General features: G+C 40.7%; 1 protein-coding gene and 1 long non-coding RNA gene across 3 annotated transcripts in view; one reads left to right on the top strand and one right to left on the bottom strand.

The window, feature by feature from the left end:
- AMMECR1 (AMMECR nuclear protein 1) overlaps nt 1-27,167 on the bottom strand; it is an 84,565-nt gene that overhangs the window by 28,258 nt on the left and 29,140 nt on the right. The window contains exon 3 of the mRNA XM_015860463.2: nt 4,239-4,349. Coding sequence (XP_015715949.1) covers nt 4,239-4,349 — 111 coding nt within the window. The remainder of the gene's footprint in view (nt 1-4,238; nt 4,350-27,167) is intronic.
- On the top strand, nt 50-12,130 carry LOC107312777. Of its 2 annotated transcripts, none has more exons than XR_001554621.2 (4): nt 50-630; nt 1,034-1,150; nt 2,750-2,943; nt 5,929-12,130. It is a non-coding gene; the product is annotated as an uncharacterized LOC107312777 (long non-coding RNA). The 2 variants fall into 2 exon arrangements; XR_004306995.1 differs by lacking the exon at nt 50-630 and adding an exon at nt 737-850.

Raw genomic sequence — 27,167 nt, 5'->3', positions numbered from 1 at the left:
GCACATTTGCTTTTCACAGAAACAAACGAAAAAGAAGCATCAGAAGCAACATGATGCTTCCTAGCTTTACGGGTAATGTCAAACACACCAGAATAGCAAAAGGCTGCTGAGTTCGGGTTGAGAAGACTATACACTGCTCCACAGTTTAACTCTGAAAGCACAAGCTTCACCTCACAACTATCAGGCATTTCTCACTGGTGGCTCATAGACACAGAGTAATAGTAGAATAAAAGAGCTGTCTTTGAGAAGTAGTCTACTCAAAGCCTCACAATAAGACGGCTTGTGAAGTATTTATCAGCAGGCAGCCCAGAAACAACACCACGCTCTGAAACATTGCATGAAATGCTATTGGCAGGAATTAATTCAGTCTGACTTCTGTGAACGGTGAAGGTCAGGGCAGAAACAAACACATACATAACACCCCCGCACCTTTCCCACTTCCCAAGCCTAAAATGACAGACAGGTACACAGGCACGCTTTGCCCTGGGTCAGCAGCAATACCTATCTACAGCCATAGCAACGCTGCCTGATAGCAAAGCCTTTGTGAAGTGAGCACTGGGTTGTGCGGGCAGATACAGGGCAGATTGAAAGAGACTATGATTAGTCAAAACAAACAGATTAAACAGAATGGTAAGCTCAGCTGAACAGAGAGGGGAGCTACCCTGCCTGTGCAAATACTTGCCTCTAATCTTAACTAAATAAGGCCAACATCTATTTTAACATGATCAATGTTGTTTTCTATTTTACCTCTTAAATGAGATTGCCACACTGTAGTCTTGCAGGTGACTATTTTAGCTTTCCTGTGTTCAACAGGAGAAACAGACCAGCATTTCTCATGGAGAGAAGTCAGGTAATATGGCACTACCAACCAAGACTCCTGAAATTGCTGACACATACAGCACAGTAGATGGTGCTGCTGGGAGCCAATTTACATCCAAATTCAATTACGAGAAAGCTGGGTTGTAAGTTTCATTTCCTTCAGCCTTATGCTTCTCATCCCAAACTTCCCTCTTTGTTTTTGTTTCTTTACCAGCCACATCTATGGAAGGAAGGCTGAAAGTCTGAAGGCACTCAGCTGTCACACTGAACGTTAAAGTAGAACACACAACAAAAAGACTGATGACATCATAGTCAATAAACACAAGTCTATGTGAGTAAAGAAGGGTGGGTTACGCGTTACCTTACAATTTAAACCCAGTTTTCTGCTGTTATGCTAATCCAGTCAAGGCGTGAAGCTCTGCAGTGTCTTTTCACTGCTCCCTTCCATGACAGGATATTTATATAATCTGTCTCTCTTTATCTCCATCTTCTCTAGCATTTTCCCCCCATATATAAGTACATATACATATCCTAGCCTTGACAGGATAAACAAAAGCAGCTACAACTACACTTGTTAGGTCTACTAAGTGTGAAGTGTAATTGCAAATTACATGGAAACAGCAGGAAAAACAGAACTAAAAAGTATAGGGTAAATGAAATCATTTTGTTCATTGCCTAAAGTGTAGGAGAGCAGCAGTTTAAAACTTCAATACTAAAACCTTACTGCCAAACAAAATACATGAAAAAATGATTTATCAACCTGTGAGGAAATTCTGTGGTAACCTGCTTCCAAGTTCAGTGTATTTTCTTCAAGGAGCTGTAAAACACAAGGTATTTTTCATAATCTGGATTGGTTTACTTCTACGCAGTCAGGTGGGATATTCACACATTAAGCCTAAAGGACTATTTTGGCCATGATGAACTTCTTTTATCCTAATTTAAATATTCAAAGCAGTAAAATGCTTTGAAAAAGAATAGATATTTATCCACCTAATCTCCTAGGAAACTTATTTTGAAGTTGTTGTTTTGTTTTTCTTTTTTTCAGACTAAAACTGAATCTTCACAAATTTCTGCAAAGGATTTTAATAATAAAATATCTTCCCTTGCAGCACAATATGCAGAGAAAATTGATCTCTAAGATTTTATTAGGAATACGTTGTTAGCATTTCCAAACTATGGGTATTCTCATCTCTCCTCACGACTTAGCAAGATGCAACCAATTAATGATGAATCACTCTACACAAACTTCTTGTTTAGAATGTACTGACAATACCATTGCAACAGTCAACAGAGCTCAAAATGGGGAACCAAGACTCGCTTGGCTACATATCATCAACATTTCTGTGCATAAACCAAGAAAAGGCTTTCTAAGTTTGAATGCATTTCCACCTCCAGACGGAAACTGTTCAGTTCAGAACTATCATTACATTATTGACAGAGGTTACACTACTGTGTGCAGATGGAGATATATATACATTACACACAGGATAAGCTATACAGTTAGAGATCACTACTAGAACTAAGGAAAAATTTATTGATTGTGATCCCAAATACAATTCATTGTATTGGTAATAAAATCTTGCCTGATGGAAACTGTTGATAATTTGATTGCTAAACACCAGGACAATGTAAGAATAACTGCTGGTCTCCACTATTTTTCTCACCAAAAAATTGGGTCACAGTCCCATGTAGAGTGTTGAAAAAGGTTAAGAACAGACAGACAACTTGGCTCTGTTTAGCAATGCCGTGCCCTCAGAGTAACTGAAGAAGTGTCTTTCAGCATCAAAAGTAAAATAAAGTCAGAAGAATATCTGCCTATTTTCTCAACTGAAAATTTTGGTCAAGTTGCACTTTCTGAAACGGACAACCCATTCACACACTACCTACTTTACTGATTAATTTCACCTTGCCTGAAAAAGTTTTTCTTCAGTTTCAGGAATTGTTGCACCTTCTTCAAGAGTCTGTGCCCAAGTTACCATCTCCTGGTTTCTGATGCCTCCTAGGAAGGCTTGTGGAGCTCTGAAAGTTCTGAGGTATGTCAGAGTTGCTTCTGTAACTCCTCAAATACTGTGCTGGAAGCTCTGCAGCTGGAAAGACTAACATCGTGAAGGAAACTGCTCTCAGGTATCCCTATCTTTCTATTTTTTAAAATAACAATCGAGATAAAAGAACAGGGTTTTGGTACATTCAAACAGGAACTTTACATTTCAGTGGTCATTTCTGAGTTTATTTCTGTTTTTGACTCACTAATATCTAAGACTGTGAGGCATTTAACCTTCAACATAAGAAATGCTTTGAGATCATAAGCTTTTTCTCACTGATTAGTTTGCCTCTTGATGTTTAAAGAACACACAAGTATTGCAAACCACAGAATAAAACCAACACAATGAAGATAACTAGGTCTTTCATAGGTTTATAAGGAACTCCAGCAGTTGATTTCTTCAAGCTGAGCAAAAGTAAGCATAAAAGGAACAGCTTGAAAGAGAATAGTAAGACATGTAACAAAGAAAATTCTCCATACTAATCTTACTTCATACAGAGATTTACATGATGCTTTAACAGCTGAGGAAGTCCTCATAATGGAGGAAAGCCTCCAACCCAAAGTTATCAAGAGGCACCAATTATTTTAAGTGATGACAGTTTTACAGGTCTTCAAATGAGCAAACAATTTCTATTTTATAGCACCATGAATAGTCTACTATAACTGAGTGTACCAAATTCCATTATCTTTAGAAAATAAAGAAAACTCTTAGAAAAAAAAAAGTACAAAGCTTGCTACTAGCTCTAGTGATCAACTTATTAGTTCTCACTCTATGCAAAGAAAATGGAACAATATTAAGGTGAATGAATTTAGGTGTAGATCAAAAAAAATGAAGGATTATGCTGCTGGGGAGTGAAGGATTATCATCACTTACCTCCCTCATCCAGAAGCTTCCCACTCAGGGGCTGGGATGTATCTGAAGAGTAACATGTAATGGAAATTTGTAGCATTAAATTGGAATGCTGATTGGAAGCACCTGATGGAGAAGAGGTGAGAATACCTGCTGTTTTAGAAGCGTGAATAGGATAATCCCAAAATCTGACTTTCTGGTCTTCTGCCATACCACTAACTATTAAGATTAAAATTTGATTGGATACAGGGGAAAAATACTACAGCAGTGAGTTGCAATAAGTTACTGGAGAACAGTTTTCTAAATGAATAAAGTAAAAAATGGCTCAAGTTATCATTTTTAAACTAAACCATAACCTCATGACACCAAATAGTCAAATAACCAGGCAATAATTAGTAACGAAAGAAGATAGAAGTTTACATCCATCACTACAGTGACACAGCCAAAAAAACAACCAAAACACACTCATCATCTCCCCAACAGAGTATTTAAATACGCAAGTCAAGACTGCAGAAAACGAAGTCTTACCTAGTAAGTGTGTACTCCCTGAGTCCTGAATGCAGGTTCATGGCAGAAAAAGTACCTATGCATCCACGCAATCGTTTATCTCGACCAATCTTCCACGTTACAAACAGCGGGCTGTTTTAGGAAAGGAAAAAAGAAAGACATGATCACAGAAGCACTACTGGCAGCGTGGAATGTCTGTAACAGTGCCTTTCCTATTAGGGTAATGGGAGGACTTACATCTAGAATAATGTTCCTGTAATATGGTAGAAAATAAAGACTATCAGAATACTTAACCAGAACAAAGTTCTGCTGGTAGCAGATACGATAAGATGCTTAACATCCTGCACTTGACTTCTGAGAATGGGAAAAGCCTCACCTCAGACATCAATAAATAGAGGTCTTCACAGAAGGCAAAAACACCTGTGTCATGTTAATGACACCTGAATGCACTCTGGTCTTTAGCACTGATGGCAAAAAACCACCCTGGAAGTACCTGGCAAGAAGTACTTTGGAAAACAAGCAAATTTTGGAACATTCTCCAAGCATAAAGGACTACCTGAACAAAGGTCGTTCTTTCCATTCTTTCCCAAGTCATCTCCAGTTCGGATTTAAGAATCTCACAAATGAAAAGAAGCAGAACAAAACCCCTAATAAGCTGCGCATATCACATGAGTTCAACCATTACTAAGAAATATCTCTATTAACAAACAACTTTGTAGTTTCAGCCCTGCAGCATTGTATCAATACAGAAACAAAAGCTAAAGGAACTCCATCTTCTCAGGGAAGTACACATGGTTCCTGGATAACCAGTTTTCTAAACTCTAAGGAAGAGACTTCCAATAGTGAGGTAAACAGTGGTTATAGAGAAGAAAATCATATTATTTATATGATATATTTATATATATGCCATATATATATGATATATGATATTTATGATATAAAACAACGTCTGACAAGGTGTTTCCCCAGCATCTCAATTTCTGTGTTCTCCAACACCAGCCTCATTCCCCAGGAACCACTAAAGTATCAGTGTGCCTACACACAGAAGACTTAAGCCTACTAAACAGAATTACTTCTTGTTACCTTCACAGATGTCTTCAAAGTGTAATACAGATGAAAGTTCAGAGAACTCAGAGACCAAATAGGATTCTAACTGCTAAGATTCTAGAAATAAAATCAAAGACGACCTTAGGGGCTGCTAATAACATAGAGAAAAATTATATAACATAATTTTCAAAAATGATCCACATTTCTCTACCATAAAAACCTCTAGAAATAACGGAGGGAAGAACCCCAAATGAAGAATTATCAAGTTCCTCAAAGCCTCACTGAAGTTCAAGAGCCTAACATGAAGTCCAAGTCTGCCACTTAGAGCTTTAGAGAGCATTTCTATACCCAAACTAAAGAGACAATACTTACTCATGTGAACTATGAGTATGCAAAGAATTTATGTTTCTTTCTAGCAATGCTTTTTGCTTTTTATTGGCATCCCTGGTTTCTACTGCCTCTTTCCTACACGCCTCCAATGCTTTTCATATGTTCTAAAGCCAGTAATAATCCACAAATAAACTTGACAACTTACAGCCTCAGAGCTCAGGTCTGCAGTACAGTGCCAAATTCCAGATACTGACATCATGAACAGCTAAGTAAATATGTAACTTTTCTACTTGTAAAAAATCCTTATTTTCCTCTTTTATCTGTTTCCCTCCAGAAAAAGTTTTTGTTGTTGTCTGGATTGGGTTTTTTTGAGCAACATCTTGTTAGCCCTGCAATGAAAATGTGCATCTCTAGGCACCTGAAAGAAGCAAAGATCTTCAACAGAAGCAGAAGAGGAGGCAGACGTGATGCTCAGGAGTCCCTTTTATCCCACAACACACAGGATACACATCACTTGCTGGAGATCTGGGTCATCTCTTTGCCTGAAGACGTTTGAACCCACATATCCCATATGAACACCAGGATGTACTGGGGAGGAGCACTCTCATCTTTCTGGTGCAGGCTCCCTCTCACACCACAACCATGTGGTTTGTTCATTCATTAAAGCAGATGCAGCCTGTGAAGACTCTAACACACAACTTCATGCCATTCTCATACTCAGTTCAGGTGAAACATCTCACTTAGAAACAAAAAAGCTCTGGGCTTGGGAGTGAGCCCTTTTGAACCAAGAGACTTGGAAATGTACCTGTCTGATGGTTTACCCAGCTTCTCCCTATGGTGCCAGGGACCTCTGGCATAAATAACCTCCTGTTAGTACGAACAGCCCAAGCTGTCCGAAGCACCCTGAATACCCAGAAGCTAAAAAATGGAGGAAGATGTTTCACAGTGCACACAGGCAGAAGGAGGGACCAAACCCAGACCCTAAGAAGCTTCTGCAAACTTCTCAACCATTTCTCTTTCATGAGGTCCTTCATTTTATGACGGGAGATGGACTATAGGTTGTGAGCTCAACACTGAAAAAATATTGCCATCTAAAGCTGCTCACAGTTGTCAGCAAATTCACAAGTGACCTGATAATAACATACACTTTCCAACCAGCCATTGCCTAATTTACTATTTATCAAGTCTTGCCCAGCCCAAATCTACATCTTGCAAAGCAGACAACTGTTTCTTTTATCTGCTGCCCCAGCTGGTAACCAGATGATTACACATTGTTTGTCTCCTGCTTTCATTTGGGAAACTGAGTTGAAGGGACAGTTGCTGCATTGTAAAGACTTAATCTAGCATTGTTTTCTGCTATAAAACTGCTGTCATCGAAAGGGGCACACATAAGTGCAATAAGAGACAACTTAACAAACAAAAAAATACGTGTATCACACTCATCCTAAATACAGACCATACAGGCCAGCCATAAAAAGTGTGGCTGAAGCACAAGAACATGGATCACCCAGAGCCCTGCCCCGTGTGTCACTTCAGCTACTATTACACTGTTTTCATTAATGAAGAAACTAGGACAGCCTTGTAACTTCAGTTGAGCATTAATCCGTTGCAACTTGTAAAGAACTGGAGTGCTGCACACGAAGGTGATAAGGTATAAACCTATATGAACATTGAAAGAAAGAACCACAAGGATTGTCTCATTCACTGTGCTTACCCCAGTGCCCTAAACATTCTTCCTGCTCGTGTTCTACTAGAAAAAAAGCTGACTTTCACTTACCACCATAGTTAACTGAAAAGTGAACTAATTCTTTAATTTGGAGGGTGGTAGAAGAGGCAGAAAGCATAAAAAGATGGGTCTTGTTCTAGTGCCATAAGAACTACTATGCAAAGTTTCTCCTCGTTGTTATGGACAAGAAGAAAAAGGAGAAGGGGGGGAGAGGAAAGGAGGGTAACAAATCAAGGATATTTATCAAAGATGAGCAAAGACTTGCTTGGTTCCAGATGAGTATTCCCAAGCAATGGAAAACTTGTAAAGTGAAACTATTTTAACTTAATGAGTGGAGAGATAAACTGGTATTTAGAAAGACATTTCAGTAGTAGTTTTTTAACCATTTCTATAAAAAGAGAAAGAAAGCTATAGGATCAGACATTTAAAAAGTCACTGCCACCATCCCTTTGTAGGACCAGAGTGCTTTCACTTCAGCTCCAAGGATTTCCAACTACAACACACTCAGGAAGTACTGAACAAGATGCAGAAAACAGTGTTTTCCCTTTTGTTTTACCAAAGTTCCTGAATTCTACAAATGTTAACATTTATATGTTTGTTTTTTAAACCTAAAACTTATCCGTGTCTTACTCTGAATCACACTAAATCTGTCAAGAATGCTGAGCAGTCGTGTAAGATTGCTTCAAACTAGAAATTAAAGTTCATCATCAGAACAGTCAGCTGAGAGCCTTCACACGGCCGGTGCCAGCCTTATTCAGAATCACAGACAGCAGTCTCCCTATTAACTGAGGCAATTCAAGCTTTGTTACACTTCAGGCTGCAGCATGGATGTCTCAACTCAGTGAGCTAATGCACATTACTCAATGTAAGAGAAAACAGCTTAGTAATGAAGGAGGTGTGGCCATGCACACTGATAAATCCAAGCGAGGGCATCAGTGCACATGCTCCTCAGCGAAGGAGAGGGGAGGTATGTTGAAAGTATCTAGGTCTGTGATGAAAGGGAAAACTTGATGGATGATATTTTGGAACCAGTCACTAACAACAAAAATCTGGTGGGTGCCCTTCTGGAACAGAACCAGAAAAGCACACTGTGAGCTCCAAGGCCTACCAGACACATGCAAGGCACAAGAAAGGCAAGGCAGCTCTTGAAGTGTGCTGGCAGCTCCTCTCCCTCCTGTTGTTTTTGTTCCTTTGTTTTTAATCACAGAGGGTGTGGAAATTAAATGAAGAAGCCCTTCTAGATTTGACTCTAATAGCTTCCTGACTGCCTCCTTCCCACTTGGAAAAATGTCTGAAGTGAGAGTGACTATGAAAAGACAAGAACTGCTGAATGTTCAAAAGGGAAGAATGGAAAAGGAAAGAAAAAAAAAACCCACAACCCGCATCACCTGTATTTGTGGGACCAATGTAGTTAACACCAGCTAGAAAAAAAGTAAGATGGTGGTGGTTAGAATAGGAAGAACTACTGTTTTTAAGTATTTTGGACCAGCTAAAGTTAAAGCTTAGTTGTATTTAAAGCAGTCCAAGAACAAAAATACTTACCTTCAACAGTGCATAATCAAAGGATGAGATGCCAGGATACAGCAAGAAAGAAAATTAAAGCCAGGAGAAGGCAAAGAAAAAAAGAAAAAAAAAAAGAAAAAAACAAGCTTTTTTGCTGAGTAAATTTTAGGATGCCTTTGCTTGTTTCAGCACAATAAGATCCAATTCACAGAAAAACATACAAGAAAACTCCACAAAACAAGACAGATAACAGTCAAACTTGACAAGCCCATTTTACATCAAACCAAACTTGACTTCTGTACTAAGCCTTGACAGATAGGGAGAATTAAAACATGTCATATCTTAACTGTAGTGAGGCTTTTTGATACCATCGTATAAACAAGGTGGCAAAACATGGTCCAGATGACTTATGAGTCAGAACCAAAACTGTCCACCAGTGGAGCTCACCATCAAAACAGAGGCCTTCAACAAGCAGTGCACTACAGAAGCAGATCCCATTTGTGGTATTACTGCTCTTCTCTAGTTTCAGTCAATGCTTTCATTGATTACGTGATGGGAAAGACAACACTTAATAAACGCGCACCACAAGGGGACCTGCTGCAAAGAGGAAGACGACCTTGTCAAACCAAAGACCCACAGAGTAAGAGAAAGAAAGGAACTCTACAGAAAATAATTTAATTAAAGTTTTATGCTTAGATGGGAGTAATTTAATGATAGAAATAGATAGTGTGGCACAAGTGAACAGCTGTGGGACTGACAACTGTCTTTACCAACTAGAATCAGAAATAAAACATCCAGGAAAAAGCACATTCATCTCAAACACTTCTGCACATTTACTCCTCTGCAGCAGTGTTACAGAAATGAGCAGAGATATGAGTAACACTATTTATACTCTAACAATCAGAGAACACAACTGACTGAGCAGCTTCAGCGAGGTTCAAGGTACTAGTCAAGGTTTCCTTCAGAGCATAAGCGTTTTCTGAATCACAGCCAGTTTCTCCAGCACCTTTAGCTACAAGTTCAGAACACATTCTAAAGTAAAAAAAAAAAAAAATTGAGAAAATCATATTATCTTTCCTAATCTGAATACCAACATAAAAAAAAACCTCTCAGGAGTAGGGCAATTTCTGTCACTTTCCCAAGAACTAGATCCCCTTAAAAGGCTTCTGGTTTCTCCTTCAGCTAGTTTTTCCACTACAGTGCCTCTTCACACATATTTTGTAAAAGAACACAAAACACTACTTGCTTGACTACTTTTACACAATAGGAAAAAGAATTAGTTGCTGATTAGGGTTTGAAATCCATTACACTCCATGTGCCCAGTTACACACACACACACACACCATATCCAGCCCTTGTACCTGGAATGAGACTTCCCCCAGCAAAATTCAGAAGACTGAACATGTTTGAAAAAGAAAACAAACAAACAAGTCACGTTTCCCCTACATAACAGGAGGTAATTTTGTCTGGGATAATGTTCTTCTTCCTCATAGGGATATACACTGACATTCTTATAAAGAGCCTATGCTGTGTTACTTCCTCAACACATTCAGTAGATGAAGGGCAACTCGTTATTGCCAACAGTGATCCAAAGACTGCAATACTACTTTCAGATAATAGGTGTGAGATCAGCAAATTTTCACTTTAAAACCTATTGAATTACCTGAAAATATTACCGAATACTTCTAATGGCACAGCATATTATTCCAGTCATTATTAACACTAAATGATCAAAATGAGCAACTCTTCACTCAATTCCAGAAACAACCATTGAGAGATTTACTCCATCGCCCATACAACAGACTTGGTATTTTAGTGGTTTTCCTGCAATCATAACATGACCCTGAGAGATGAGCCTTGCAATCAGAACGTCAACTGCTAGGTGTGAATTTGTTAGCAAGTTCTGCTTATCTAAGCAGCTAATCTTAAGGAAGGTCAGAAAGCAGCTACTATTTTAAGAAAATCTAGTTTAAATAACAGCATAATCAGTGTTAAAAATAAAGGGGAGTGCTTAATGGAAAGTCATTTTCTAAGGCAAACCCATAATAGCATAATTAAGATTGAATTCAACTCATCAATTGAAATTAAAATGAGAAAAATAGTATACTAATTCTCAAACGTAACCAGGTGACACGCAGCTCATTCAGCAGCAGAACCAGTGCTGCTATTCTTATAATGGTACGTTGCCATTACACAAGTTGAGACAAGATGGGCAGCACTCCAGAAAGGTGAAGACAGAAATAACAATTTATAGGGTGAGGAGGGATGGAGAACACTTCAGTACATCCAGATGGACACTCAGTCAGACACTACTCCACAGTCACCACCTGCCTTGGGCACTTTCTCCTTCTAATTCTCGTAAGACAACCCAGCAACTTCATGAAATAAATAGAGTTTCTACCAACATATGTTTCTGAGTTCATTGTTCACTTTGCTAAAATAAATATTTACACGTAACAAAATCCAGAACTACTCAGAAATCACACTAGTCGGTTATGTAGGCTTATTTAGCATCGCTAAAAAAAGATCTGAGGGTTGGAGTTCCTCAGAGGAACAAAACCAACAACAAAAGTTACATTCCGCATAGGCAGAGAAGCACAGCTCAGAGCAAAATCAGGTTTACGCACCTCTATCCTCAGAAAGGTTCTAAACATTGCCAGTTCACAAGTGTGTTTGAAACTAAACATAAGGACCTGAAGCACTATGTAACTGCACTTTAAAGAAACAACTTCTAAAAGCATTTTATTTGTCAGAGTGCCATACGGGTGCCAAACTCAGAGTGCTTAGGCTGCAGCAGCATTAGCTCACCAGGCACACAGATCTCCTCAGGACAGCACCTTCCACACAGGTCATGCATCCAGAACTTGTTTTCTTAGATCTACTGATGCATCTTCAAGGCTATGTACCTGATTTCAGGGTGAGACATTGGATTTTTTCTTTGAAATGTAATGTTTCTTTCCCAAATTCCCACAATGACAAGCAAAGCTGTGCACAAAGCTCGTCTGAGGGACTGGTTGGCTGCAGTATCTGCAGACATCCAGTCAAGCACACAGGCACTAACCAGAAGGTTATACCAGTTAATCAGCTCACACCACCTCTGATTACACCATTTCAGCAATGTTCCAGGCTGCTCTCCAGCACCACAAGCTCCAAGATCATCAAGCAGTTTTATATCTCCATCAGCAGATGTCACCTTTATACACCTGGAGAGCTGCTAAGTCATTAAACTGAATTAAGTCACCTCGACTTCAGAACTCCGGTCCCTGAGGCTGTCCTTGGGCCACCAAAGCCATCTATATTTCCAAGATATTAAAGAGTTCAAGTGAGGACCAAGTGAGTGTGCTCCAAAACAGGTCCTTTGCAGTTACGCTAGAGCTCACAAGTACTGGTCAATGCAATATCACCAGGCTATTCCAGCACCTTGGCTGCCGATCTTAAAAACAGTATTCAAAAAGCCTCAGCGTTTACTATTTCTTGTCAGAATCACGCATGCAACAGGGAAACCATTAGTCATTTCAGATTTCAAATAGTCTTTTCAATGATAAAGAACAGTGACACGCAGCTGTCACCCACACAAAAAAGGGAGGAGAGGACACAGCTTCAGAATAGACACAAGGAAGAGGGTGGGGAGGGGAAAAGCAAGGAGAAATAGAAGTGAAAATCCAGAGTTCTGGTAGAAGCCTGTGAAAGCGAAGGAAAAACAAATAATAATAAAAAAAAATAATCACCTTATTCTCCTCCCTCTGAAAGCTGAGCAGAACAAGTCAGCGAGCTTTAAATAACAGAAGCTACTGAAATAAAAAGGAACTACCAGAACAGGACAGGGGTTTACATACTCTTTAAAACATCCGTGGCAACCGTGATGCCAAAGCTCCTCACCAGGGTGTTATCACAGTCCTTTCTGTGATCATGCACAGCATGATCCCCTGCTCTTCCATATTTACCTCTGGCTAGTCGGTTTAGCCTTCTATCTTGTAAACTTCTGCTAATCCTATCCAAGCCCAGGCCAGCAAGGTAAACATATGGACTTTGGAAACAAATAAAAAAAATATATCTCCATTTTAACATTGAAAGTCATTAAGTTTTGTGGCCCCCCTCCCCCCCCCGAAAAGCATATTGTTTTACACACATCTCATCCCAGGACCACCCTCCTGCATTGCTCCCAGGCAGGCACTTAATAGCACAGCATGGCCATGCTGGGGGCAGACAGGACAGCTCTGCACTTGACCCAGCCCCTCCTGGCTCTTGTGAAGCACCAGTGCAGGAACTGCTCACTGGGCACTGTTTCATAACTGTGTAACACCCTTCAGATCAGCACTACCAACCTCACACAATTTGAGATGTGACAAAGCATTATACAATGGGAATAAATAACCAGAACCACTATTTATTCAAGGAACATTTATAGAAATGCTGCAGCAGCGCCTGTTGTCATTAATGCTGAAGGGAAAGGTGATGAAAAGAATGGCACTGAGGAAGAAGCCACAGAAGCTCATCTCCACACGGCTCCTTACGGAAACAGCAGCGCGCCGTGCATCCTCAATGCCAAACCTTATCGGTACATGCAGATATCAGCATCAATTGTTTATGGGTGAACTGACAGCTGAAGTGTTTACTTCTTTCTCCATCAGACTCCAAACTCATTATATACTTCAAAATATCTTCTCCTGCCCATCATGATAATTTCTACATTTCCATATTCTCAGCATTTTTATCCTTTGTTTCTCTTTTTCTTCCTTTCTTTTTCTCCCTTTTGCATTCATCCTTCCTCCTTCCCTCACTGTTTTCATGCCAAAGTCCATTCTCCCCTGTGGCCAGCTTTTGAGAAGGAGGAAGAGGAAATAAACTAATACTTGGGCTACTGCTTGCCACACACCCACTGCAAGTCTCTTTGGCTTAAGTTCTTCTCCCTAAATGGGTCCCTACTTGCTTTCATTGATTCTAGAACCCTCACACCCAGGGCAAGGAGCAAACCTCCAGATCAGCTGGTGCTCTACTGCCAGAAGAAACCAAGAATAGGCATCAATTTGTTCTAGGTTATAAAGACACAGTAACTTGCAGTATTTAATAAAATGGCACAACGATATACATGTTTACATTATAAAACTGTTCACATCTATGCTGACCTACTTTAGCAAGTTTTTCCCCAGTTGCACAATTATGAACCGGAGCAGAAAATCAAACTTTGTAACTATGAAGTTAATAAATCAATTCAGTGTCATTACAAATTATTGAAGTTATTACCTCAGAGCCTGCACTCACCTGATTATGACTTTCTATGGGACATACTTAAATATTCCTGAGAAATGCAATTCTGCATCCTGATACCTTTATTATTACTCATATGTTACACTTCTAATGAATTTAAAGTCTGTCACAGAGTAACACTACTGGTTTGTTACACCTTCATTCGTAAGAGCCATTAAAGCAAAGCTGGCATTTTCCCCTTAACTATTGCTACCTCTCATAGCCCAGAAAACAAGTTCTACAGCAGCAGACAGCTAAACCAGGAAAATGCTGCATTAGACTTAATGTGCAGTTAGTATCTAATAACTCTGGCTGCATTAGGATTGTTTCAGAGCGAACAGAACACAGCCACTGTCACCTCCCCATCCAGTTTCCAAGGAAACAGAGCAAATGAAAACACACACTGCTCCCACGTCTAAAAACAACTTTGCACCTCAAAATTCACATACCCAACACTGTCAGATTACCAGAAGTTAACAAATTAACAAGCAGTTAAAAGCACTGACACTACTTATCTCTCGAAGTGACACCATGCAGACTACTATCAAGGAGAAGCAAGTATCCTGAGTTAGAGATATAGATATTAAAGCGAAACTTTTCAAAGAATGCAGCGGTCATCCTACAACACATAACTGGAAGTTTTGCCAGTCAAAGTGGAAGCAATCATAGTACTACAAAATGTTTAATGTATAGCTCATGATCACTCTACCTGCAAACTGGAATTGAGATTCAATATTTCCAGTGAAAACACCTTCCTTCACGTAGTTTTTTCCCCCCAGTGACATCTTTCAAAGGATTGAGCACGAGTCTTTCTAAAATTCCATGATGTCAAATATATCCAAAACCAAAAGTTTTAAGAACACCCATTCAAAATGCTTTGAAAAGCCACCTAAGGCTGTAGAAATGCTCTCCTGTGAATAACAGTGAAGATGACGCTGAAGGCACTGGATAAGAACAGTTCCAGCTCCTGGATTCTCTCTTCTTTGAAGCCACTGGAAAGTCATTTGAAGGAACACAACATGATTAGTGAGCTGCTAGTACACGTTTCCTCTTCAGTAGTTAGCAACATGATTCAGAGCTAGTTTAAAAGTTGAAAAGGCATTCTGAGGGCAACAGAAGCCTGTAAATTTAATTCCACATCACCTCCACTCATCCAAGAGGTAGGGAAATGCAGAGACCATTTCCAGCATGCTCAGAAGTAGTTACTGCATATTAACTACAAGCCAAGAGCCAGAGAATATTGTTTTGCATAGATTTCAGACAGCAGCTTAAAACAGAACTCCTACCTTTAGAGTCCACACATACTACCTTAAAAGAAAGTCTGTTCTCGTTGCCAAAGAGACCAATTTTTTCCTTCCAATTACTTGACACTTCTGCCTAAACTGCCAGTGGCCATTAGGAACTGGGATGCTGGGTTTTTTGGTTCTGTCTTTATTCTGCTGAAATATTATCTGAAGCAGCTGGTCAAGGCATGACATTATATTAGAGACATAACTAGGATTCTCCTTTAAGAAATGATTCGTAACTTACACTTTAGTGTATTTCAGCTACTTGTGAGTAAAGTTCTTATTTCAGTGTATTAGATGAATGAGAAGAAGCAGGAAGAAACAGACAAAGCTTTGTCTGGAAAAGAGCTCTCTTAAATTCATACATGCTTTCTACAAGCAAGACACTAGGCATACAGTCATAATGGCACCCAACTGGAATTGAAGATATTTTCCATTATTTGCCAAATACATGATGCACCCTAAGACATAGGAACACCTGGAGGTACGAGTAGAAAAAAAGCGTAACAAAACACTGATGCCAACAGGTAATCACATGCTAAGTTTGTAAGAAGTTAACACAGAAGTCAACACAGAGAAGTCTTCTGCTGAAATGGAACACTGTTAAAAGGAAGGAGACGTATTTAAAGAAACCTAAGAAGAAAATGGAACTCCACAGGACTCTTTTTAACGCCAGTATGTTACAATATTTATATTCCAAGGTGTCAGCTGGAAAGGCAAACTGCAACTGAGCCAAACGTTCAGAACTATTCTTTTAAAAGTCACTGATCCTTGTTCATGTTCAACTAAATATTCTAGAGGTCTGCTGTGGAACATTAGCTTGCAAGAGACTTCAGACACTAGGAATTGTATAATGAGAAGCTAAATTAAAATGCAACGGTATTTTTTTAAAATGAATTATTTTGAGAATATAGTAAACCTCACATTACTTTGGTACCAGTTTTAAAATAAGGCTGCAAGACAAGCTAAAAAGCCAAGCTCATCATGTTTTGCATTTGCCCTCTATTCAAACTTCACCAACTCTACAGCTGGAATAGGATAATCTTCTGGGTCACAAGAGTCGCTGTTAAGACAGTGCAGGATTTGCACCACCTCCACTGAGCTTCACCAGGTAACTGAACCAACAAGAGTGTAGTCCAAAGGCAGACTGAGAACACACTGCTGGGACTGGAGTCAGATGGAATTCATATTTTCCTCATGGAAAAGTCCTGCTACCAATTGTGCTTTTAGAGTCTTTGATTTACAAAGAGGATTCAAAACCAGGGAGTTCTCACTTTATGCATTACTTCTGCTGAGGAGACTGGATGTTTTTAAGTACCACTAAGACTGACAGCAGTTGCTCAGCATGGGCATAGAGATGTCATGCTTTCAGACAAACTAGATGATCTCAGTGTCTTTCCACCTCCTATATCACAAAGGACTGCTAAGGTGATTGAATAACAGTGGATTTCAGAGCTCCTGTTAAGAACAAACAGCCTAACCCAACAACTCCATCCCCTGATGCACAGTGTCCTTCCTTGCTCTAGAACATTCACCTGTGTCTGGGAAACTGATCTAATTAACAACACATCTCCATTTTGCCAGGTTAACTTAAAACAGTTAATTTCTCTGCTCTGTTTCTCTGTACAGGAGCACACATGACAACATCAGCACAAGCAAGAGAGGAAGAGGCAAGGGTAGCGACACATGGCAAGGATAACTGCTTACACCTGCATCCCATGAGAAGAGATGTATACAGCACAGCTTAAGAAGAACCACAGAGATACACGTAAGTTTAATTTAGAATATAATTACTTTTATTAGACCAGCCAACATTGTTGGAAAAAGCAGAGGATTTCTCAGACATGTTGCTGCTTTAGCAGATTAGGCAGGACAGCAAGGCACAAGGCAGAACAAAACTGCTCATCATGTAACATAACCATGCCAACCAGTTAAACCCCTTGAGAGAAAAAAGCACTTTGCAATCAGGCTGCAGCAAAGCTCACTAGCAGCAGGCCAGATGACCATCACTGGTCCCTCTGCAGGGATAAGCTACAGCCAGTGACAGAAAGGCACAGCAGCACGCAGTCTCAGTTACTCTCAGATATCAAGACAGATAACAGACGAATCATGTCACCGCCGTACAATGAGACATCCAATGAACACGAGCTCTATCATAGGACATTCTTGAGCTGCAGAATTTGGGGATACACAAGCTCACACAGATACAGAGATGCTGCACACTATATAGCAAAATCTGCTTAAAAAAAGAAAAAAAGAAAAAAAAAAAGAAAAAAAAAAAAGCACTTGTATCTGAAGCCTGACAAGCTTAGGGTTATGCTTTTATTATAAGAGAACGTATCTTAACAGTAAAAAGCATACTGTTTTGTATGAACCTGCAGTTTTATAACCTGGAACTAATAATGCCCCTGAAAAAAGATACTCTCATATCGCCCACTTGTTTTCTGCCCTATGCTTCATTGTGGGTTTTGCCACTACAAGCATTGATGCGGTCAGAGGTTGGGGCAGAGCTAATCTCTTTGAAGCAATCCATCCTCCAGCTGTTATCACTTCGTCCTGCTGAACGAGGAGGCCTGCTTGCAGCAGACAAGGCCCTCATTCCAAGGTGAGGGAGGAGCAGGGGTACTGGACGACTTGAACTCTACTGCGAGTAGCAGCAGGCAGGCTATGGAAACACAGGATGCTCTACAGAGTAAGCTCAGGTCACTGAGCAGAAGATGGTCAGAATTTTCATGGTGGTATTTTCTAGAACACTGTCAGACCATCTTGTGAGGGATGAGAAAAAGGCTAAAACAGGAAATCGGAGATACAAATAGAAGGGATTTAGGTATGACAGGAGCAAGAAGAACTTGTTAGGCATGCACATTACTCATAAAGGAGTCAGACTGACTGGCATGCTAATAAGAGTCTCAGAACTTCCCAACACCTCTACAGCACTGCCAGGTATTTCCCAATAACACACAGGAAGCCCAGATGCTTGGCCTCACCTGACACACTTGATGCAACAGGCATCACCCAGACTTTGTGGGATGAAAGGTACATTAAGGTACAGCACTGAGAAGCCACCAGGTCAGCCAGCAATTCCAACAGGAATCCCAGGGCAAGGATGGCACTGTACGTGAAGGACATCTAAACATTTAATGACAAAAAGCAATCTGGGAAACAAAGAAACTGCAATAGCTTGGAGGCTGTTAAAAATGAAAAAGCACCCCCAAGAAAGCCCAAAGCACACAACGTGCTGTACGGAAAGTCCAAGTCAAACATTCACAACTCTATTAAAAGACCAGGTAAAACATTCACCACAGTTAGAAGAGAAAACAAAGCACTCGAGAAAACTGAACCCATGGCTTGACTGGGAAGCTACTGAGGGCATCTTGGACACCAGTGCAGCTTTTGAAAAGAGCAACCTTGCTTAGTGAGAACAGAGAAGATTGTAAAACACATACGAGGTCAAAAGTAAACTAAAAATAAAAGGATTAAAAAATGTCTGGGTAGTACCTTGCAGTTATTTAACAACCTCAAAAGCAAGAAACCAACTAGAAAGAAGTGAGCTCTCGTAGAGAGAGAAAACTCTGTACTGGTCTTTTCTGGTAAAGCAGCTGGAGGCACATCTACATCCATCTTTGCAGCATGTAGGTCAGAGCGGCTAAGTCAGTGTGAGTTAATTACAGATGGAGCATTAGGCTGGACAGACCAGTTAGTATTGCTCACCTGGACCAGATGTTTACAGGAAAGTTTTAAGCCTGGAACTGAAGAACTACTGGGCAATGGGTTGCCAGCATAACACCGCTGCACAGAGACTGGCATGGGAAAAAAGCAAATGTGATTTCTGCTAAGTATTAAAAATATCACTGTGCACCAACATGCAGACTGCTGGGAAAGAGTATGAACAGCTTCTGCAAATGAGAGTCCTAGCAAGGCCCCAGCTCCTCTTCCCAGCTGATGTCAGTGTATATACCCTGTAATATGTTTGATTCATCTGGAAATCCCAGGTGAACTCCTGACAGTCTTATGGAAGGGATTACTTTTAAAAACTCATAGATGTAATCCCTAGCCATCCAACAGGGACTCAAGGCTCTCTGCGACAGTCAGCACATTCCTCTGCTACATATTGCAGGCTCCTGGCAAACGTCACCACCTTAAAACGATGATGCACAGCTTTGCTACACATTGCACTGTTTGCAATCTCATGCTTAAGAGCACTGTGATGGACTCAGATGAACTCAGCAGAGGGAAAAAAACATAATGAAACAAGCAAACAAACAAAACCCATAACCTTGTTTAGCCTCCCAGTTTGTGAGTTTTGTTCTGACAACTAGGGAGTTGGATGTAGGGCAAACAACTGGCAATGCCACTAACAGCAAATACACAAAAAGAAGTTTGTCGTGACTGCTTCCTCCCCCATAGCTTCTGGATGTACTCAGACTGCAATCTATCTGCTGATGCAGCCCAAAGCCAGAGAAATCAGAAGTGAGACCACAGGAAAAACAACCAACATAGACCAATAACAACCTATGACTCTCCTGTATTTCTCTCCACTGATACTTTAACACTGTATTCATCTCAACCAAGAGGGCAGTTATATTCTCAGAGCAGAAAACAAATCCAGGTTACAGCAACTTAATCTGTACTTCTTGGCAGCCTAAAATCAGCATAAGGGCTGGTTGCAAGGGCCCCATCCCTTCCCAGGTAGTATGGGAAGTCCCAATCCCTTAAGCCAGCTCTGGCATTTAGCATGCTCAAAGGCTCAGCAAAAAGTCTTAAAACTCAGTGTGTCAATAGCCTGGCAAAAAGCAGCAGTTGATGCTTCTGACTTATCAAGCAGAAACAGAACAGCAAGCATGCCATGATCAATGGAAGCAGCACAGTAGAAGTGAGGGTGTGGGGCACACACGAGTTTGTTCTGTTTGCCATGGACACGAAGTTCATCCAAAAGTTGAACTTAACTCATGCTGGTTACCCAGGCCAGTAGACCAGTCACACCATTAACTCCGCTTGCAATAGATGCAATATGCAAAAGTCTGATCCCTTCTTTCAGTAGAAAAGATTATAAAACTGTAATTCAAGTCTATAATGTCATTCCAGCGACTCGCAGGATACAATGCACTGCATAAGGCAATACTAACAAGACTAAAGGAAAAAGTAATTCTGGATGACCTGTAACTACCCTCAAGTGAAGAGACCACAATGTTTCCACAACAAACCTTAAATGTCCTTCTAAAATTAAATATTCTCTCAAGTACGCGAGATACAAACTCTGTCTCAGAACTACGTACAGAACACTTTCAGTAGGATCCCTTCAAATGTCAAAACTGAATTTCAAAAACCACCTCGTCAGCCTGGGAACATTGGAAAATAACCACGAAGCATTTTAATTTCGACACATTAAAAGCTGCATATTCAAGCTTTATTTTGTTTTTCTCCACCAGATTCCACATTATGAAAGCAAAGAGAAAACAACATTCATCTTCAATTGCAAATCAGACAACATTTCTGAAGCACTCTCATATCTGCAGCTACACTGTGCATCAGCAAAACATATACAGCTTCTCAGGAGTAGTAGTGGGGTTCTCTGGGAACACTATGTTACAATTCTGCCACAAAAACATATAGTAGGAAATCGCTAGTTCTATTAAAGGTGGTCTTTTGACACACTGCCACAGAGACCTCTACAACTCATTGTCCATGAGTACAACAAACATAAACTCACACTAAAACAAATGACCTTCCACTTCCTCTCAGAAGCTCCCCACAGTCTTCATAGATAAGATAGCAATTCAGATCCATCATTGCTGCTCTTTTATAATACTCTTTGCTTAAAATAAAGTAAAACAGAACCCTTGGTGTCTCAGATTAAAACACAGCAGTCAGACACCAGATAGATGCTATTAGTGACAGTGCTGTACTCGTAAGGCAGGAGAGTCAACAGATCATTAATAACTGCTTCGGCTGTACAGAAGTATGTGCACATTTTATGAATTTCTGCAAGTTTCAATGGAAAAAAAAAACCAACAACAAAACAACTTTTAAGCCAAAATTAAATTGACACTAATAAGACATGGAAACGATGCATATTGTCACAATAGACCTTCAATAGCAAAACTAATGTTTTCATCTTTGAAAACACTGTTGTCAGAAGATTTTTAAATGTTGAATACACTCTTCAAATGCAGAAGCTGTAAAGGGACCAGGACTGTTGCCCTCCATCTGTCCCTTCAGCAGGAGAACCACTGAAAGAGAAAGAAAAGCCCACACCGACTTCTAAATACCAAATCCAATCCAGCACAGATGACGATGTACCTTTTAAACCACTCAAACTATTAAGCTCATTACCAAAAGCAAAGCATCATATATTTATCATAAGGTGACCAAGATATAGCTAAACTACTCAGATTTTTTTTGCCTCTAATAATCCTACTAAAAGGTGACTCGAAAGCCATACTGCTCCACTAAGTGGAAACCTTACACTCTAAATGTAAATTTATTCTGTCATTTTATATCCTTTTGTTGTCAGTGCTGGCATCTAATTTAAACAGTTAATTTGTGACCCTTTGTCTTTCTCTCACAATATACACACAAACAGGTATGCACACATGTGCAACAGAACAGATACACACACCCACCCCAAGCAATCTAGCTTTTTTTGTGCCTCAGCCATTGCTCTGATCCTCTGAAGGAGCCCAGCCTTCCTCTTCCTTTACAAGCTGATCTCCTATTTCTTCCAAGCACCCAGGCTGCCCTGCAACCAGAAAACAGCTTTTGAGAGTAGAAGAACCATAGAGATTTTCAATTGAGGTCTCCTAAGTACTTAGACCCTCTCCGGTCCTAATGATAATTTCTCCTCAAAATAGCCACAATCATGTTGAATGTGCATAAAGGACAAGTGGCAGCAGACTGGTAACACCTGGGAACCACTGAGGAGAGCAAGAAACTTCTTGTTTTTTTCACACTACCCCTTATAGTACAGAAAGATTATTTTCATTTTTCAATATTGATTTTCACCTCATTTCTGAAAGTCTTTCAAACATTCCTGCATTACACACTGATCTGCCTCGCAACTTTGCCTCATTAAAATTTCATTATAATCCACCCCTTTCTCAGCAGGGGGAAGAGGATTTGTAGGAGCGATATTACTTGTGGCTCAACATATTCCAAAAGGCAAATTAGAGAAGGTTATAAAAACATTTGGGGAAGTAGCCAGTGCGTGTAGCTTCATCAATCACCCTATCTTCTCTTTCTGCTTATCCACATTCTTCCAAATGCAATATAACTATGGATCTTTTTCATTACGGAACCATAGTTTCTATCTATAGAACTGTAGTTCTTTCAGGTCATTAAATAGGTAATCATAACATTCTCTCAGTTCTAAAATGTCCCAGGAATCCCATTCTTTCTGGACAAATAGTACATCTAGAGCTGGAGCAGTTATGCAATACAATTTATGGAAGGTCTTGTCTTTAACTTGTGCTGGCAGACTTGCAACTGTCTAAGCTTTGCTCAGAGAAAGGATTCACTGAACAGTAGCCTAAAAACACAAAGGAAGATCCTGTGACCAAGAGTACCCAAATGGAGAACGCTATCCTGGAAAAAATCTCCACTGAAAATTTATTTAACTGAGAAGCAACAAAAGCCTTTGAGGAATTCAAGCTAACACAAATACAACTACAATTTAATTCAGATATAACGGGTAACAGTACAAAGGAAGAAAAAAAAACAAGAAAAGCAAAGCATATGCCTCCAATACGCCTCCAAGTTCTCCAAGTTGCCAGTGTAGGCAAAAATATCCTGAGCTGTGTCTGCAGTTTCAGGGCAATCCAGTCAGGGGAAAGAACAATTCCAACAGCAATAAGTAATTCCTGTGGACCTTCTTGCTACTAACTTAAAAGCAGACTGAAGTATCTTACTTTTATTGGTAATTACATATGGCAGACAGATTTATCCAGCCAGGTTTATCCACCCTAACGACACCATCAGAAACAGAACACACTTCTTTGAGATCTTGCTGCAGTGCTTTATGCTTCAAGTCACGCCGCCTCCTCCATAGATTTGAAGACAAATAGCGCAGAACCCAAAAAGCACTGCAAACAGTCACAGGTCACACGTCCAACATTTTCACATAAGATTACCTCTTTCTTTTTAGATTAATTCCATTACTTCAGATCAAATAGTGGCTTTATCTCCAGAACCATCTGACTATTACTGATCTCTCTGGAATAGCGCCTTTCAAGAAACTTCAGTATCAGAATTTCAGATGCTGCTCTGGACTTCTCCTGTTTTCTCCTCCAGAGCAATTTCAACTAAATATTTCACATGAAGGGATGGCCAAGGAGGTACATGATGTTTATGGTGCCGAAACTTTGGTTTTATTTCTGTAATCTGAACATACAGATGACTACTGCTCTGAAGTAAAGCAAATATCTCCCATCTCCACTTTTAGTGTGTGGACGTGTGGACTTCTAAGAAGGATGAGAAACATTTGAGAGTACAATGAAACCCTGTCTATACATTTCAGAATGGCTTAGCAATTTTCTTTGGGAGAAACAAAACAAAACAAAACAAAACAAAACTGAGAAAATTTCATAGAATTTCAATGAAAACTTCAGAAATAGTCTCCATAATTCAAGTTATGCATTACAACAGTCTCAAGAAGGCTGCATAAACTTCGAGAAAATCATAATCGGAAGCATTTAGGAATAGTCCATTTATTTAGCTGGGACAGGAAGGTCATATTTCTCACCATAAAAGATGTTTCAGCAGAGATTGCTGATTATATGTTCACCAACTCCATCCAGCGTAACTACACCACTTCCAGCTCACGACAAATAAGACTCATCTACCGCTGAGCACTTCTGACGCATTTAAAAAGGAAGAAAACCCACGTACATTAGCAGAACAGTACGCGGCAGTAGGCAAACTTCAAGTTATACTATGCTATTCGTATTATGTACGTAAAAAGCTTAACACCTTGAAATCCTCCAGAATGAAAGAAGCAAAAAAACGCTGACAGCAAATAACAAACTTCACATTCTCCCAAGAAAGGCACTACTGGGAACTACTTTCTAGCATGTTCCAAACACGGCAATTCATCCTTGAGGTTACAAAAGAATGGCCACTGTACATGGGAATATTTATCTCTTGGAATCTCTTTTTCTCTTTTTGAGAAAGCTGAGGTGCTGAATGAGTTCTTCACCTCGGTCTTCACTGGTGGCAAGGATACTAGTCTTTTTCATGTCCCTAAGTCTTGCACCCCCATACCTCTATGTGGGGACCAAGGAGGTAAATCCCTCCCCACTTGTAAGGGTAGAGCAAGTCCGAGAGTGCCTCCTTAGACTGAATGAGTACAAGTCTATGGGGCCAGATGGCGTGCATCCCAGGGTCCTGAAGGAGCTGGCTGAGGTGGTTGCTGAGCCGCTCTCCATCATATTTGAGAAGTCGTGGCTGTCAGGTGAGGTCCGGATGATTGGAGGAAAGGGTCACGTCACTCCCATTTACACGAAAGGGAGCAGGGAGGAACACGGGGTAACTACAGGCCGGTGAGTCTCACCTCCATGCCTGGGGAAGATTATGGAACAGATCCTCCTGGACAACATGCTTGATCACATAAAGAACGAGCATGTGATCCGAGACAGCCAAGCACGCTTCACCAGGGGAAGTCATGCTTAACTAATCTTGTGGCCTTTCTATGATGGCAGTGACGACGTTGGTGGACGAAGGGAAGGCGACGATGTCCATTTACCTGGACCTCTGAGCAAGCCTTTTGACATGGTACCCCACCACATCCTCATCTCCAAATTGGAGAGAAGTGGATTTGATGGGTGGAAAACTAGATGGATAAGCAATTGGTTGAAAAGGCCGCAGACAGAGGGTGGTGCGTCAATGGCACTATGTTCCAGGTGGAGGCTGTCGTAACAAGCGGTTGTCCCTCAAAGGGTTGCTGCCTTGGGACTCGGGTGCTCTTTAAACATCTTTATTAATGACATCGATGAGGGAAATTGAGGTTGGTCGCCCTCAGCAAGTTTGCTGGATGACACCAAGCTGAGTTGGTGCAGTTGATACCGCGTGGAGGGAACCTAGATTGCCATATCAGAGGACCTTTGACAGGCTTTGCTGTAAAGCTTGGGCTCGGGTGTAACCTAATGAACGGTTTCAACACAGCAAAGTGGCAAGGTTTTGCACTTGGGCCAGACAGAACCCCAGGCCACCTGCTACAGCGCTGCGGAGGGAGTTGTCCTTGAGAGCAGCTTGGCAGAAAAAGACGCTTAGGGGTCCTGATAGATTGAGACACTAACCCATGAGCCAGCAGTGCGCCTCTGGCAGCCGCGGAAAAGCCAAAATGGGGATCCTGGGGCCTCCATCAGGAGGAGTGGGGTGTCACAGGGATAGGGCAAGAGGTGATCGTCCCTCTCTACTTGCTGCTCTGTGGTGGGCCCCATTCCTGGAGTTACTGTGTCCAGGTGTGGAGGCCCTCAGTACAAAAAAGACATGGAGGATTTTGGAAAAGGGTCCAAGGAGGGCCATGAAGATGATCAAGGGGGCTGAGCACCTCTCCCTATTGAGGGACAGGGCTGTAGGGAGTTGGTTTTGGTTCAGTCCTAGGGAAAAGACAGTTTGCGGGGTGACCTCATTGCAGCCTTTCAATAACCTGAAGGGAACTTACTTCGCCAGTGAAGGGGAGTAAAACTCTTTTGAAGAGGGTGACAATAGCAGGACTAGGGGAAATGGGTGTTTAAGTTAAAAGAGGGAAGATTTAGGTTGGATGTTAGGGGGAAGTTCTTCAGCTAGGAGAGTGGTTAGCCCTGGAAGCCAGGCTGCCCAGTGGAGGTTGTGGATGCCCGTCCTTTGGAGGTGTTCAAGACGCAGGTTGGACGGGGCCCTGGGGCAACCTGAATCTAAGTAATGTGTATGTTTGGTGGCCCTGCCAGGCAGGGGGGTTGGAACTACATGATCCTTGAGGTCCCTTCCAACCCGGGTCATTCTGTGATTCTGTGATTCTTCAAAATAAGAGAAAAAAAACTGCATTCATTCTTCTCCATAACCTTTTGTTTTTAATACTTGTTTTTATTCAGTGTTCCTTCCAAATGAATGGCACTTATCTTTACCATCTTTCAGCTTAACTCCCGACATTATTACAAGAGCTCAGGCATTATGGTGGTGTGTATCCCACATGAGATTTTTGCCACCTGTATCTGCTGACTTTCCAGTTCTAACTGAACTGAATGAGAACATGAATTATATTCCTATTTCTCAAGGAAGAGGAGAACTAATCACTAAAAATCCACATTTCTCCCAACACGTTAATAGGGATTAGCTTTAATACCACGTTTCCATTCAGTTCTTCGTAGTTCAAACAATTGCTTTTACAGCATTGTACTAAAAGAAATCTCCTTCTATTGCCTGGCTTGGTTTTAGCACCATCATCTATACAGAAAAGAACTGCCTTGTAGCTTGTCATTCATTAGCAGCTGAAATTCTACTTCCTTACTGGGTAAGGAAAATCATGCAGCACCCCATCATTACTTTCTTATTATCACCTGGAAAAAGGGCTGGAAACAACTAGATTTACTTCACTGGCGCAGAGAGCTGCCTGTCCATCAGTGGAGCATCATGCACTTTTCCCACCATTTCTATGGCACCTGAAAGCGCTCTAAATCTTCACACACACAACTCAGCCCTGTGCAAAATGCCAAGAGGAAAACAAGGAAAGTAATTCTCTGGATAGGTTGAAGCAGAAGTAATTCTGATGCTAATTACAGAAGGTTTATGACACAGATCCTTCGCTTCTTCCTCTTCTGTCTCCAACATAGACACCAA

The sequence above is a fragment of the Coturnix japonica genome, chromosome 4, assembly GCF_001577835.2.
Source record: "Coturnix japonica isolate 7356 chromosome 4, Coturnix japonica 2.1, whole genome shotgun sequence".
Taxonomy (NCBI): domain Eukaryota; kingdom Metazoa; phylum Chordata; class Aves; order Galliformes; family Phasianidae; genus Coturnix; species Coturnix japonica.
The sequence above is the reverse complement of the archived record's forward strand: the minus strand, read 5'-3'. Positions and strand labels throughout refer to the sequence as shown.